We start from the raw sequence: 12,179 nt of genomic DNA, 5'->3' as shown, positions 1-12,179 counted from the left end.
ATCATATTAACATTGTGAACTATGAAATTCCCCAAAAATTTTAAAACATACAGCAATACTACACAAATTTGGAGTGAAAACACGTATTTATTAGCCTCTGAATACGAGGAGAGTTTGGTGATTAAAGGCTCCTGATTGAAAAAACAACAATGTACAATTTGTACAATTTAAATAATCAATAAATTAACTATAATCTCTAACAAGTGAACTGCTCTTAGTGGTGAGGTTGCAGATTGCAACCAGGTGGCCATTTTTGAAAAATTAAGACAATGGGGAAGTGCCTTAAACTTGTATTCTTTCTAATAACCAGCAGGGGCTGACTCCTCTGGTTGCAAAAAGAAGTCTGATTGTATAGAAGTCTATGAGAAAATAACCCTACTTCTCACTGGATTTATTACCTCAGTTAACAGAATAAGTTCAGATTTTGAGTCTCACAAATCATTGTTTTGGTCACGAGGTTGGCATGGGTAACCATGGTTACACGTCTCCAACCGGCAAGGAGGCTCTCAGGAAGTGAAATAGTAAAAAGTAAATTACAGCTCAGTGCGTCCGAAAAGATACTACTGTTTATTCACACAAAAGTATTTAACAATAGTACACATATTGGGTAAACAGCCATAAAAATAGGCCACTGGGCCTGAGTTCAGTAAATGTGAGACACTTTATTGCATCTAGATGAAAGGTTGTAGACTAATTCACACCAGTGAGCTTTTAGTGATCTTTAATCAGACTCTTTCACGTGACTTTTAAAACAAATTATATATATATATATATATATATATATTCACTTTAGATTCATGAAGTACGTCATTTTAATATGTAACTTTATGTAGTTAAAAATGTTTCATCATGTATTTACAGATTTTTTATGTGTTTGACCAATTTACTATTTCTACTATACAGCTTACAAACTCTAAGGTAGCATGCACATGTAACTTCCTGATTTTTATTGTGAACGTTGTCATATATTATATGCATATACAGTCCGTCATTCCTGTTTGACTCGTTCGTTTGTCATTAAATCGTATATGATTGAGTCTATATGGGCAGAGTGACCTTTGGGCTGCCAACAACTTGCAACAGAGCCTTCCCAAAACTAAGATAAGGTAAAGATGAGCATTTGTGTCACCAAGGAGGAACGTCTGACGTACAGCAAGAAATCTATGGTTCAGATTAAAAAAACAAGTGAGTCATACAAGATCTTTGTCACCAACACCCCCCCTTCCCCTTGACTGGAATATTTCTGATGTAAATAGACCCAAAAGATGGTGTGCCTTCTGCAAACACTGAGGACTGCCAGTACTGATCCAGTGTAATATCAATTAACTGGCACACCGTTTATATCCTCTACTTCCTTATTTCTGTCTTTCTGTCTGTTCAGAGAAAGAACAGCAGTGGGTTGTTCACATTCCTGTGCAGGTCAATGGCTGTCAGCTGCCCCCTACCCAAGGCACTGTGTGACACCATGAAGAAGAAAGGATGGCCACCAGCTCCCTCCATGCAGGACACCATTTGTTTCCTCTGGGAGACATTTCCAGCCCATTAAGACCCAGACTACCCACCACCTCGACAGCTTCTACCACAGAGCAGCTAGCATTACCAATCCTCTTAAGACTCGCCCCCCCGCACGCAGCCACAATCTCTTGGCTGCTCTTTTGTATTATTCAAGCACGACATGGAACCACTGTGATGTCTTCTTTGCACTAGTGCTCCCTACAGAACGTATTAAGTAAAACAAATGTAAGGTTACTTCCAGCACAGTATACCTGCTGTAGTTATGATGAAATGTATAGAACATATTCCATTTGTTTTTTATGCCAGCTCTTCGATGCAACCCGTTCTCATCCCAACTCGTCACATACTGACGCTTTGTCAGACCATTCGGCGTCACTTTTCGGTCGCAGTCACGTGCTTAATGTAGTGAATTAAGCAAAAAAAAAAGCTTAGGTTCAGGCAATAAAACCACATAATTAGGTTTAGGAAAAAAACAACACGGTTGGGCTTAAAACCACTACGTTTGTACAGTGAAAATGACACTGTACGTTGTGAACACAGGACACGAATGACCAGCTGATTGTAACGTGACGCACGGGACACAAACAGCGGTCTCCTGGATGAAAGCCTTGTGTTTGTTGGACCCATCCACCTCCACTCCACACTTTAAACTACGTCACCACAGCACTTTCCCTGAGCGTTTAATATTGACACGGATGGGTTTACTTTGTAGTTAATGGAAAGCCTGGTGCGCCTCACACCGCTGCTAAGGGGTGCCTCTTTGTGCATCTAACGCCGTGACAAAGCATTGGTATTTGATGCCCTGGGAATGATAACGACTGCTCCACTCATACATGATAAGTTTCCTGAAAAGAAATTACTTAATGATTTAATAAATCAAATTTTCTCCTAGTACTGTCGGCTCAACACAGTAGACGTCCAGCTCCAGCTAAAATCTCCCATGCTGCTCGACTCCACATAGCTATAAGGGACATCTTCATCAGCTGAGATCTTTAATGATAATTACAATCAGGTTTCCTCTGCACCAAATTGAGGTGTTGGGGTATCCTGGGATAATGCATTAGATGAGTTAATTTGCTCTTGAAAGGCAGGGAAGTCATTTTAACACTGATGTCGCTTTAACCTATTTGGGTCAAATTGAACTGTGCTGTGCTGCCAGGGCAATCTGACCCACTTTGACTTAACATGCACGGCCATACTGGTTATAGTAAATATGCCAAAAGACGTGATTTCACTTCTTGTGACACTAGCTAAATGTCAACAATGCTCTCGCAGCAGTGTACCCAGACACATATGCATGCAACAGTCATGCAACACGTGTTTTCTTTGCCTTTTTGCACCATATTACAAACATTTAAGACATGTGGATTCGCTTACAGCTCCTTCCAAACAATTTTGGCACTTTGTACTTCATGATAGAGAGGGACAAAACAGAGCCATTCCCACCAGCATCTAGCCTAAAGCAGCATCATGATGAGCTGAGCTGAGGGATGCTCGGGTTGCCTAGGGGCTAATGCAACACAACAGAGCAAGGCAGACAGGGAGGGTGACAGATGGGGTTTCTCTGAATGTCATGTACTGTAGTAAAATATTAGTCCAAAACGAATAGGATATCTATAGGGTGGAGTCAGGTAAAATGGGCCGCTTTTTGGTAAATTATTTATAAGACCATCAAATAAACTGCATGAGATCAAATTATATTTTTTATAAATTGGCATGGGTCTCTTAAATATTTATTTGTTATTTGTACAGGTACATACATGCAAATGTACCTATGCATTGAACCCATCCTAAGTATTTAGGGGGGGGGGGAAAGCAAAAATCAAAGCACCAAAAAGCATTAACATTTACTCTATAGGTCGTAACATATCTGGTCTTGATAGGTCTTGTCCTGCATTCCCTCAAACACTGTCTGCAATGCATAATTTAGAAAAAGTTTAAGATTTTGCTTGCATACATATCTAGACATACAAACCTGTTTTGCACCCTCAATTTCTGTGTAAACGTGTGTGTGTGTATGTGGCCCATTTTAGCTGAAAATCATGGCCCAATTTAGCTGGCCTGGTTAAGCTAAAATGGGCCAGTACCTGGAATTTTTTATTTTTTTTTATTTAAACTTTTATTTGAAGGAGCCTGTCAAAACATAGCTTTGTTTGTAAGCTTACTTATTTTTGCTTTATCATCCTTATTAGTGATGATGAGTGACATTTGCTAGGTCCTGCTCACTTACCATACAATTTCTATGAGATGCTTCATGTAACACTATGCCCTGCCCATATTAGCAAACTTAGACCAAGCAAAACTATGTCAACTAGTGTTGTAGCAACAATGCAAGATGAGTTATTATGATTGGATGTAAAAAAAAAAAAATTGCATCCAGGCTAATCAACATCTAACAATCCAGGTATTCATTGGAGTGTCTTTATTTACCTTAAAAAATTGATAATTGGCACTTTCATTTTAAGTGTGATTTAGCTTTGGGTGAATTTGCTATTATTAATCATGAATACATATATATATATATATATTTATTTTACTTTTTATTTATTGACTCACTTAGACCACACATATACGAGTTTGTTCTCCAAGATACAGAATTGTTTCATCACACAATATCAATGAATAAGCCAGAGAACATAATAACATAATAATAAATCCAAAGGCAATATTTATATATTATTACACATTATATATATTTATTATATATTATTTATATTTATGTGAGGGGAAAGAAAACCATAAATAAAAATAAAAGGAAGAAAAAAATAAATAAATAAAAGCAAGGAGAAACAGCCAAACAAACAGGCAAAAAATATTAAATGAATATCATATTGTACAATATATTATTAATCAAATTAAAGATAATATATGTTAAGTACTTTTCTGTCGATGTTATTGCCAGGTCATCATGAGCTCTGCCTTGTGGTGCCATTGACAAGGGCACAGAGTTCATATTTCTCACAAAATCTAGAGACATTTATTGAAAGCTTTATTGCAAGATCATCTGTAAATCCGGCCTGTACTCCATCTAAACTTTGCATTAACAAGCTGGTGCAACAGTAAATACTAGAATTTCAGTGCACAAATAAATGTTACCAGTGAATTGCATGAATTTTGCTGTTTTTCACAAATAATGTGGAATCTTATTGGCCAGATTTTCAGTCAATATATAATCTGCTCCTTATCATGTTGTTTTACAATAAAATATACATGTTGAGCATATCTTGCTGTGGAAAACTGGATCATTACAAATTCTAATCTTATCCACTTTATTGGGTATTGGCTGCATCTGGCCAGGGACAAAGGAGGACGGTCTGCAGGACAGATAATAATGCACACAGTGCACTTTCATAGACTAAGCTATTGGAGTTACCCTGCTCTATACTCATTTTTAACAGTCTCTTCTGCACTATATTCACTTTTTTTAATAGCCGTGTATCACAGTTGTTACCCTGCACTATATTCAGTTTTAACAGTTTTCTTCATGTCCTTGTTTTTTTATATCTGGTATATTTTTTTGTACTTTGTACTTTGCACTACTAACTTTTTTACTGCCTTTTTACTAACATGTTTTGCACTATGGAACTGTGATGCTGGAAACTTGAATTTCCCTCGGGATTAATAAAGTTACTATCTATCTATCTATCTATCTATCTATCTATCTATCTATCTATCTATCTATCTATCTATCTATCTATCTATCTATCTATCTATCTATCTACAGTATCTATCTATCTACAGTATCTATCTATCTATCTATCTATCTATCTGATTGGATGCTGACTGTTTCTATACTTACTTGTGATTGGCTGCATCTTGAGTGATGCTTTCATGTACAAATCGGAAACTTACTTTACTCACCCTAAAAAGCCCCTCTGACATAATAAATATTTCTGGTTAAAAATTACAGTCTACTAAAATGTAGATAGTAATTTGAATGTGACAAGAGCAAACCATAATAAGATGAAACATTTTTAATATATTAATCTGTTTGGCCACCACTTTTCGGTTTTCTCACTGCCAGCATCACTTCCGTTGGATGCTCATGCCGCTCTCAACGTGAAGTTAGTGTTTCCGGTGCGCACTTGAACGCAGCAGTAGCGTTTGCTGAACTCGTGTTGAGCAGAGCGCCGCCTCACCTTACCACCTCACCAACTCACCGACTACAACAATGAGTGTCTGAGCAAGCATGTACCGGCTAGTTTGAATTGAAGTTTACTTCAGTAAAACTGCCCCGTTATATTCACTACATGTGCTCATCGGGTGAGTCTCCACTTTTGAACTGTCAACATCAAGAGTTTGTATGTCCTAGTTTAGAAAAATACGAACCAGCTAGAGGAGATTGAACGTGGTTCCCACTGAACAGTTCTGCAGCTGTTGCATGACACCTCAGAGAGTTCACTTACTGCAGTTTTTCCATGTGCATGATCATCTTCTTGCCTCTCATGTGTTTTTGCCTTGCAGAGGTTTGTCCAAAGCACTGTTTTAAATGGAGCTAGAGGACCAATGGTGGAAAGGACAACTCGCTGCAGACATTTATCAGGCACTACGATACAAAGTGAGTGAGTGAGTGGTGACTAAATCAGTTCAGTGATTGCTGACAAAACACACACACTGGAGCCAACCATGGAAATAACTTACCTGTTTTTAATCTTGTGTCATGCCTTCATTTTGTGGATAACATATTGTCTTTGTTTCATGTTACTTTATTTATTTATTTATTTATTTATTAATTAATTAATTAATTTATGCCACCCCCTCATGAATCTGTTATTTGTAGTGGATATATGTATGCTTTTAAAAAAAATATAAATCTGATGATAAATTGGTAGATAAGTCAGTTCTAAATTAAATGCATAACATAAACACACTTTTTTTTATGAGATCCCTTCATTTTTTTATTTATTTATGCCACCCCCTCATGAATCTGTTCTTTATAGATGATAGCTGTCTGTTTTTTTGTTTTGTTTTTTAAATCTGATGATAAATTGACAGATAAGTCTGTTCTAAATTAAATGCCTTACATACCTTTTTTTTATGAGAATCCCTTTATTTATTTATGCCACCTCCTCATAAATCTGTGTTATTTGTATTGGATATCTGTATGTTGTATGTTATTTTAAATCTGATGATAAATTGGTTCAGTTCTAAATTTAAATGCATAATATAAACAAACCTTTTTTTTATGAGAATCTCTTCATTATTATTTTTTATTTATTTTAATTAATTAATAATTGTCTTTATGCCCCCCAATCTGTGTCCTTTTGTAGTGGATATGTGTTTGTGTGTGTGTTTGTTTTTGTGGCAGATACCAATTAAACTGATAAAATAATCTGAAGATAAATTGGTAGATAAGTCATTACTAAATCAAATGCATAACATAAACAATTTTTATGAGAATACATTCATTATTATTTTTAGTTGGTTAGTTAGTTAGTAAGTTATTGTCTTTATGCCAGCCCCCCCAATCTGTGTTCTTTGTAGTGGATATATGTTTGTGTGTTTTTTTGACAGATACCAATAATAATACTGATAACATAATCTGGTGATAAATGGTATATAAATCAGTTCTAAATTAAATGCATAATATAAACAAATCTTTTTTTTTATGACAATCCCTTCCTTATTTTTTATTTATTTATTTATTTTTGTCTTTATGCCTGTGGTGATCAATTGGTAGATTAGTTCTAAATTAAATACCTAACATAAACAAAAAGAATCCCTTCATTATTCTTTATTTATTATTATTATTATTATTATTTATTATTTTTTTTTAATTGAAGAATGCCCAAAATAGATTTTTCTGTTCAAATATATATATATATATATAAACAATATAAAAATATCTATTATATAGATATTTTTATATAGTTTCTATCACAATATTAGCTAAGCCTATATTTATTTATTTTTTCAATTTAATTTCACTTAAAACTTATGTTCATTTTGCAATCAAGTTCTTAAAATGAGAAAGTGCTCAGTACTTTCAATTGTCAAGTATTAAATTCAGAGTATACAAAAATAGGCTTTTTATTATTATTTCATATAGATGATTTATAACTATATTTCATGACTATTTATTTATTGAATTACCAGAAAACCTGCTGTATCATGATATATATATATATATATATATATATATATATATATATATATATATATATATATATAGTTAACGAGATATAAAATGACCTATATCGTGATAGGTTTTGGCCATGTCGCCCAGCCCTACTCTCTGGTGGACAAAACTATGTAGTGAAGAAACTGTTTCTGAATTATGTCAAGCACATTTTGGTGTTTCTACACTGCAGTGTCTTGTTACTTACCAGCCAAATTGTGCCGATATCAACATATCTATGATCAGTTACGGCCCAGACCAATTTATCAGTCTTGCTCTAGTTAGTTAGTTAGTGCATGACCATCAAGTCCTGTGTGTTCTGAGATCTCAAACACAACATGTTGTCTTAACAGGAGCTCAAGTTACCGTCCTACAAAGGCCAGTCCCCTCAGCTCAACTTGAGACGATACTTTGCCGACCTCATCGCCATCGTCAGCAACCGCTTCAGGCTGTGTCCTGCTGCCCGACACCTGGCCGTCTACCTGCTGGACCTCTTCATGGACCGCTATGACGTCTCGGTGCAGCAGCTCCACATGGTCTCACTCTCATGTCTTCTTTTGGCCAGTAAGTTTGTAACTGACCTCACACTCAACACACATATGTGACCGTTTCTGGTTTCTGCATGTGGTGTGATGGTTTTTCTTCCTCATTGCAGGTAAATTTGAGGAAAGGGAGGACCGGGTGCCCAAGCTGGAGACCCTGAACAACCTGGGCTGCATGAGCTCCATGAACCTGGTCCTGACCAAGCAGGGTTTACTGCACATGGAGCTGCTGCTGCTGGAAACCTTCCAGTGGAACCTGTACCTCCCTACAGCCGCCCATTTCATAGAGTACTACCTATCTATTGCCGTCCAAGAGGGAGACCTGCATGATGGCTGGCCTATGACCTGCATGGACAAGACCAAACTATACATGGCCAAGTATGCTGATTACTTCCTGGAGGTTTCCTTGCAAGGTAAGTTGCATTTAATGTCATGGTTGCATCTAAATGCTTAAGGTATATGGACCTCTTAGTCTTATAGATGGCCCTCAATGTGGGATCAGAAGACGTACAACTAGGGTGCTTGAAGCAGTTGGGTCAGGTCCCAAAGTTGGAGAAAAGTTCAGTTTAACTCAATTTAAATAAAAAAAAATGAAATGCTGAAACAAATGTTATAATGTCGTCTTTTTAAGCTGATTATTTTATGCAAATGTTGATTATTTTATTCGATCAATCAATGGTTGTTTGGTCTATAACATGGTGAAAAATGATGATCAGTGTTTCCCGAAGCCCAAGATGACGACCTCAAATGTCTTGTTTTGTCCACAACTCAAAGATATTCAGTTTACTGTCATAGAGGAGTAAAGAAACCAGAAAATATTCACATTTAAGAAGCTGGAATCAGAGAAGTTTGAATTTTTTTTCTTAAAAAAAATGCTCAAACCGATAATCAAAATAGTTGCAGATTAATTTAATAGTTGACAACTAATCATTTCAGCTCTACATTTAATATATTTAAATGTGTGGCTTAAAGTTGGCTTAAACAACAACTAGGGAGATATCAACAAGTAAATGTAGCTTTATTTAAGGCTAGCCGTGTCCATCTCACTATCTAGCTTTCACTTCATGTGGCTCTTTTGTTTTAGCTGTCTAGTTTGCTGTCTTTCTGTGGCGACGGCAGCTTTGACAGACTACAAATTACGCATATTTTATATGCTGTTTTATGAAAATGTTTGTCATAATAGTTTATACATCAAAAAGTTAGATTGGCCATAACATTTTGACCTATTATGAAGTTACTGTGTTATAGTTTTTCACTGCATGTGTTGATGGATAATGCTGTTTTCTTTCTTCCTCTCAGATCATGTGTTTCTGTGTTTCGCCCCCTCGCTGATATCTGCTGCATGCGTGGCCACCTCCCGCCTCATCCTCCACCTGTCCCCGACATGGCCGCCCCGCCTGCAGCGCCTCACGGGCTACACGTGGGACAGCCTGGTCCCGTGTACCGAGAAACTACTCATGTGTGTATCCGTCTATAGCTCGCATGACGCCGTACATGCTCGTTGACAGCTAGTAAAAATGACTGTAGTCGCCAAGGACGATCAAGCGTGCAGGAATTCATGGATACTGACAGCACAATGCATGGCGCCACATTACACACGGACAATAGGATCTCATAGACAGTACAAGCAGACAGTAGCGTATACATTTCACGCTTCACATTCAACACACCTTACAGCGCTGAATCTTTTCACTAACCGGCAGTGCAACTCTTTGTTCCTATTTTCCTATAGGGCACATGACAGTGATGTCAAAGAGGCCAACAAGCAGAAGTGCCAGCAGCCCGGCCAGCAGCAGCAGACGGTGTTCCACGGTTCAGGCCAGACAAACACCGTGGCCCAGTACCTGCACAGGCCCAGCGTGCAGTTTCCCCCCCAGCAGGCTCCCCAGCCAGGCCTGGCTCCAAACCTCAGGCCCGCCTCCTACCTCAGCCACTCCGCCGCCAGCCTGCAGCCTCCCAACGCCAACAACGCCCAGGCCATCACCGCCTCACAGGATCCAAAGTCCAGCATTCCCAACAGGGCTTACCAAGTCAGCATGCACTACACCTGCGCCGCTCCGTGCTTCGACAGATGATGGAGTTTCAGGATGTGGAGAGGAAGAGATGAGAGATGTGTCTCACTGAAGGAAGAAGTTTTTAATTTGGAGAGACTTTATGAGATTGGTACAGCACTTTGAACCAACGTGCAATATGCGTACTGTAATTTTCTGTGGAGAGCCTGCATTAAGATTACTTTTGTTTTGTTTGAGATATATCGGGTATGAATGTTGTTGTGAGGCGGCTAGAGGCAGAGTTTGCACCCACTAGTGTCACTGTAGAATTTAGCTGCAGACCAAAAGTATTTATTTGAGCCAAATTACCTCAGAAGTATTGAATGTTTAAATACCTCACGCCTATAGCCTTTAAGATATAAGGGCAGTTACAAAAAATGACATGTTAGTTTGTGGTTGAGATTAGCGAACACAGTTTGTCTAGGTGTTCTGTACCTCGAACTTTTCTTTCTTTCTTTCTTTCTTTTTTTTTGATGTCATTTGTAAAACTAAGAAAAAAGATGCTCCTCTAGATGTCACAACTTATTTGCAGAGATAATTGTTGCTCTTCTTCTATACACAGAGAATTCCAGTCAGTGCTGTGCACTTCTACGATGATAGTTTTAAATAAAATACAAATCTGTGTTAGTTGAACTGAGATTTCTGTCCCGCTTATTTCTATAATGCTGCCTTTCTATTGAAATCCTTAGACATGGGTGATTGAGGACATCAACTGGGAGAAAACTGGACATGCTGCAGTAACCAAACTTCATTTTAGGCGTCTCAAACATCCACTGCAGCTGAAATATGAGAGCTTTTTTTTCAAGAATATATTTATTACATTTTCCATAAAAAAAAACAACAAAACAGTTCAGAAATTACATGACAAATAAAATGAGTATATAACATTTTAACAGTGAGAAATAAAGAAAGTCAATGGGCATTATATCCATCCCCAGCCCTCACCATCCTAACATAGAGAGGTCACGTTAAATATATCAATATAAACTAATCGCAAGGTTACAGGAAAACTGATTTGCAGTAAAGAAGGTACAGAGAAACCCCTGTAATATGGAGGATGACAGCATAGGTACAATATATGCTAAGTGAGGGTCCCAAACTCTATAGAAAGTGTCCACTGAGGAGTGAAGCATACATGAAATGTATTCACTGGGAATACACTCCATTATGAGATTATGCCAAGATGTTTTTGTTGGAGCAGCATCCTTTATCCAAAAAAAGCCAAATATTCTTCCTGGTCCGAGCTGATTTTTGATTTTGTGTGATCAGGAGACCTCAACAATGACAGTGGGGTTGGATTTTGGGTGCTTGTGGACCAAAGGGTCTCAGAGATGGATATTATGGCAAGGCTATTGTGTTAGATTGTACAGGTGTACCTAATAAAGTCACCTCTGATTGTATATCTAGTAGGCAGGTTCCAGGTGCTTGTCAGGAGAATGGAAAAATACCTGTCAACTTCTGCGGGTGTTTTTGTACACCTGTCATTTTGGATGTTTTAAAATACATTGTACTTGTTCAGCAGGTGAGATAGAGACTGATGAGGTCTGGAACCAGCAGCAACAGCTGCCAGTTAATATAAACACGTAATATCCAGACCAGCTGTAAGTAAGGTTTTCCCAGGGCTGACCATGAACTGCAGCGTTCCCGGTGCATGTCTGTCATTCCCCATCACATTCTCTTCCTCTTAATTTCCTGTTATCTTTCCACTGTTGGTGATTTAATAAACTCACAAAATGCCCAAAAACAGCTAAAGCAAAGCATCATAAATGACAACTGAAAGGAAGAAACAGCATTTACTGCCATCAACAGTTTATATCTGGTGTCATGGCGACCCACAGTCTGCAGAGGGCAGCATGTGCCACACTTCTGTTGATGCTTCACAGCTCTATTATATTCCTGCATGAGGGCTGTCTCTCTCTCTGAAGAAAAAAAGCTTTACTGAAGTTTTCACCT

At 37.7% G+C, this 12,179-nt stretch overlaps 1 protein-coding gene across 1 annotated transcript; it reads left to right on the top strand.

Annotated features, from left to right (window-relative positions):
* Nucleotides 1-5,573: 5,573 nt before the first annotated feature.
* ccnj (cyclin J) lies at nt 5,574-10,859 on the top strand. Its single transcript, XM_074646837.1, has 6 exons — nt 5,574-5,778; nt 5,980-6,073; nt 7,987-8,197; nt 8,289-8,588; nt 9,475-9,634; nt 9,908-10,859. Exons 2-6 carry the CDS (start codon nt 6,005-6,007, stop codon nt 10,248-10,250), a joined length of 1,083 nt encoding a protein of 360 aa, XP_074502938.1. The 5' UTR covers nt 5,574-5,778; nt 5,980-6,004; the 3' UTR covers nt 10,251-10,859.
* Nucleotides 10,860-12,179: the final 1,320 nt, after the last annotated feature.

Source organism: Sebastes fasciatus, chromosome 9 (assembly GCF_043250625.1).
Source record: "Sebastes fasciatus isolate fSebFas1 chromosome 9, fSebFas1.pri, whole genome shotgun sequence".
Lineage (NCBI taxonomy): Eukaryota > Metazoa > Chordata > Actinopteri > Perciformes > Sebastidae > Sebastes > Sebastes fasciatus.
Note: the sequence above shows the minus strand (reverse complement) of the source record. Positions and strands in the feature narration are given on the sequence as shown.

What these genes read in the sequence shown, in the direction of transcription:
- ccnj (XM_074646837.1), top strand. Translation starts at nt 6,005, where the DNA reads ATGGAGCTAGAGGACCAATGGTGGAAAGGACAACTCGCTGCAGACATT. An exon ending in ATCAGGCACTACGATACAAA is followed by an intron (nt 6,074 to 7,986) that starts GTGAGTGAGTGA and finishes TTGTCTTAACAG; the next exon opens with GAGCTCAAGTTACCGTCCTA. An exon ending in CTCATGTCTTCTTTTGGCCA is followed by an intron (nt 8,198 to 8,288) that starts GTAAGTTTGTAA and finishes TCCTCATTGCAG; the next exon opens with GTAAATTTGAGGAAAGGGAG.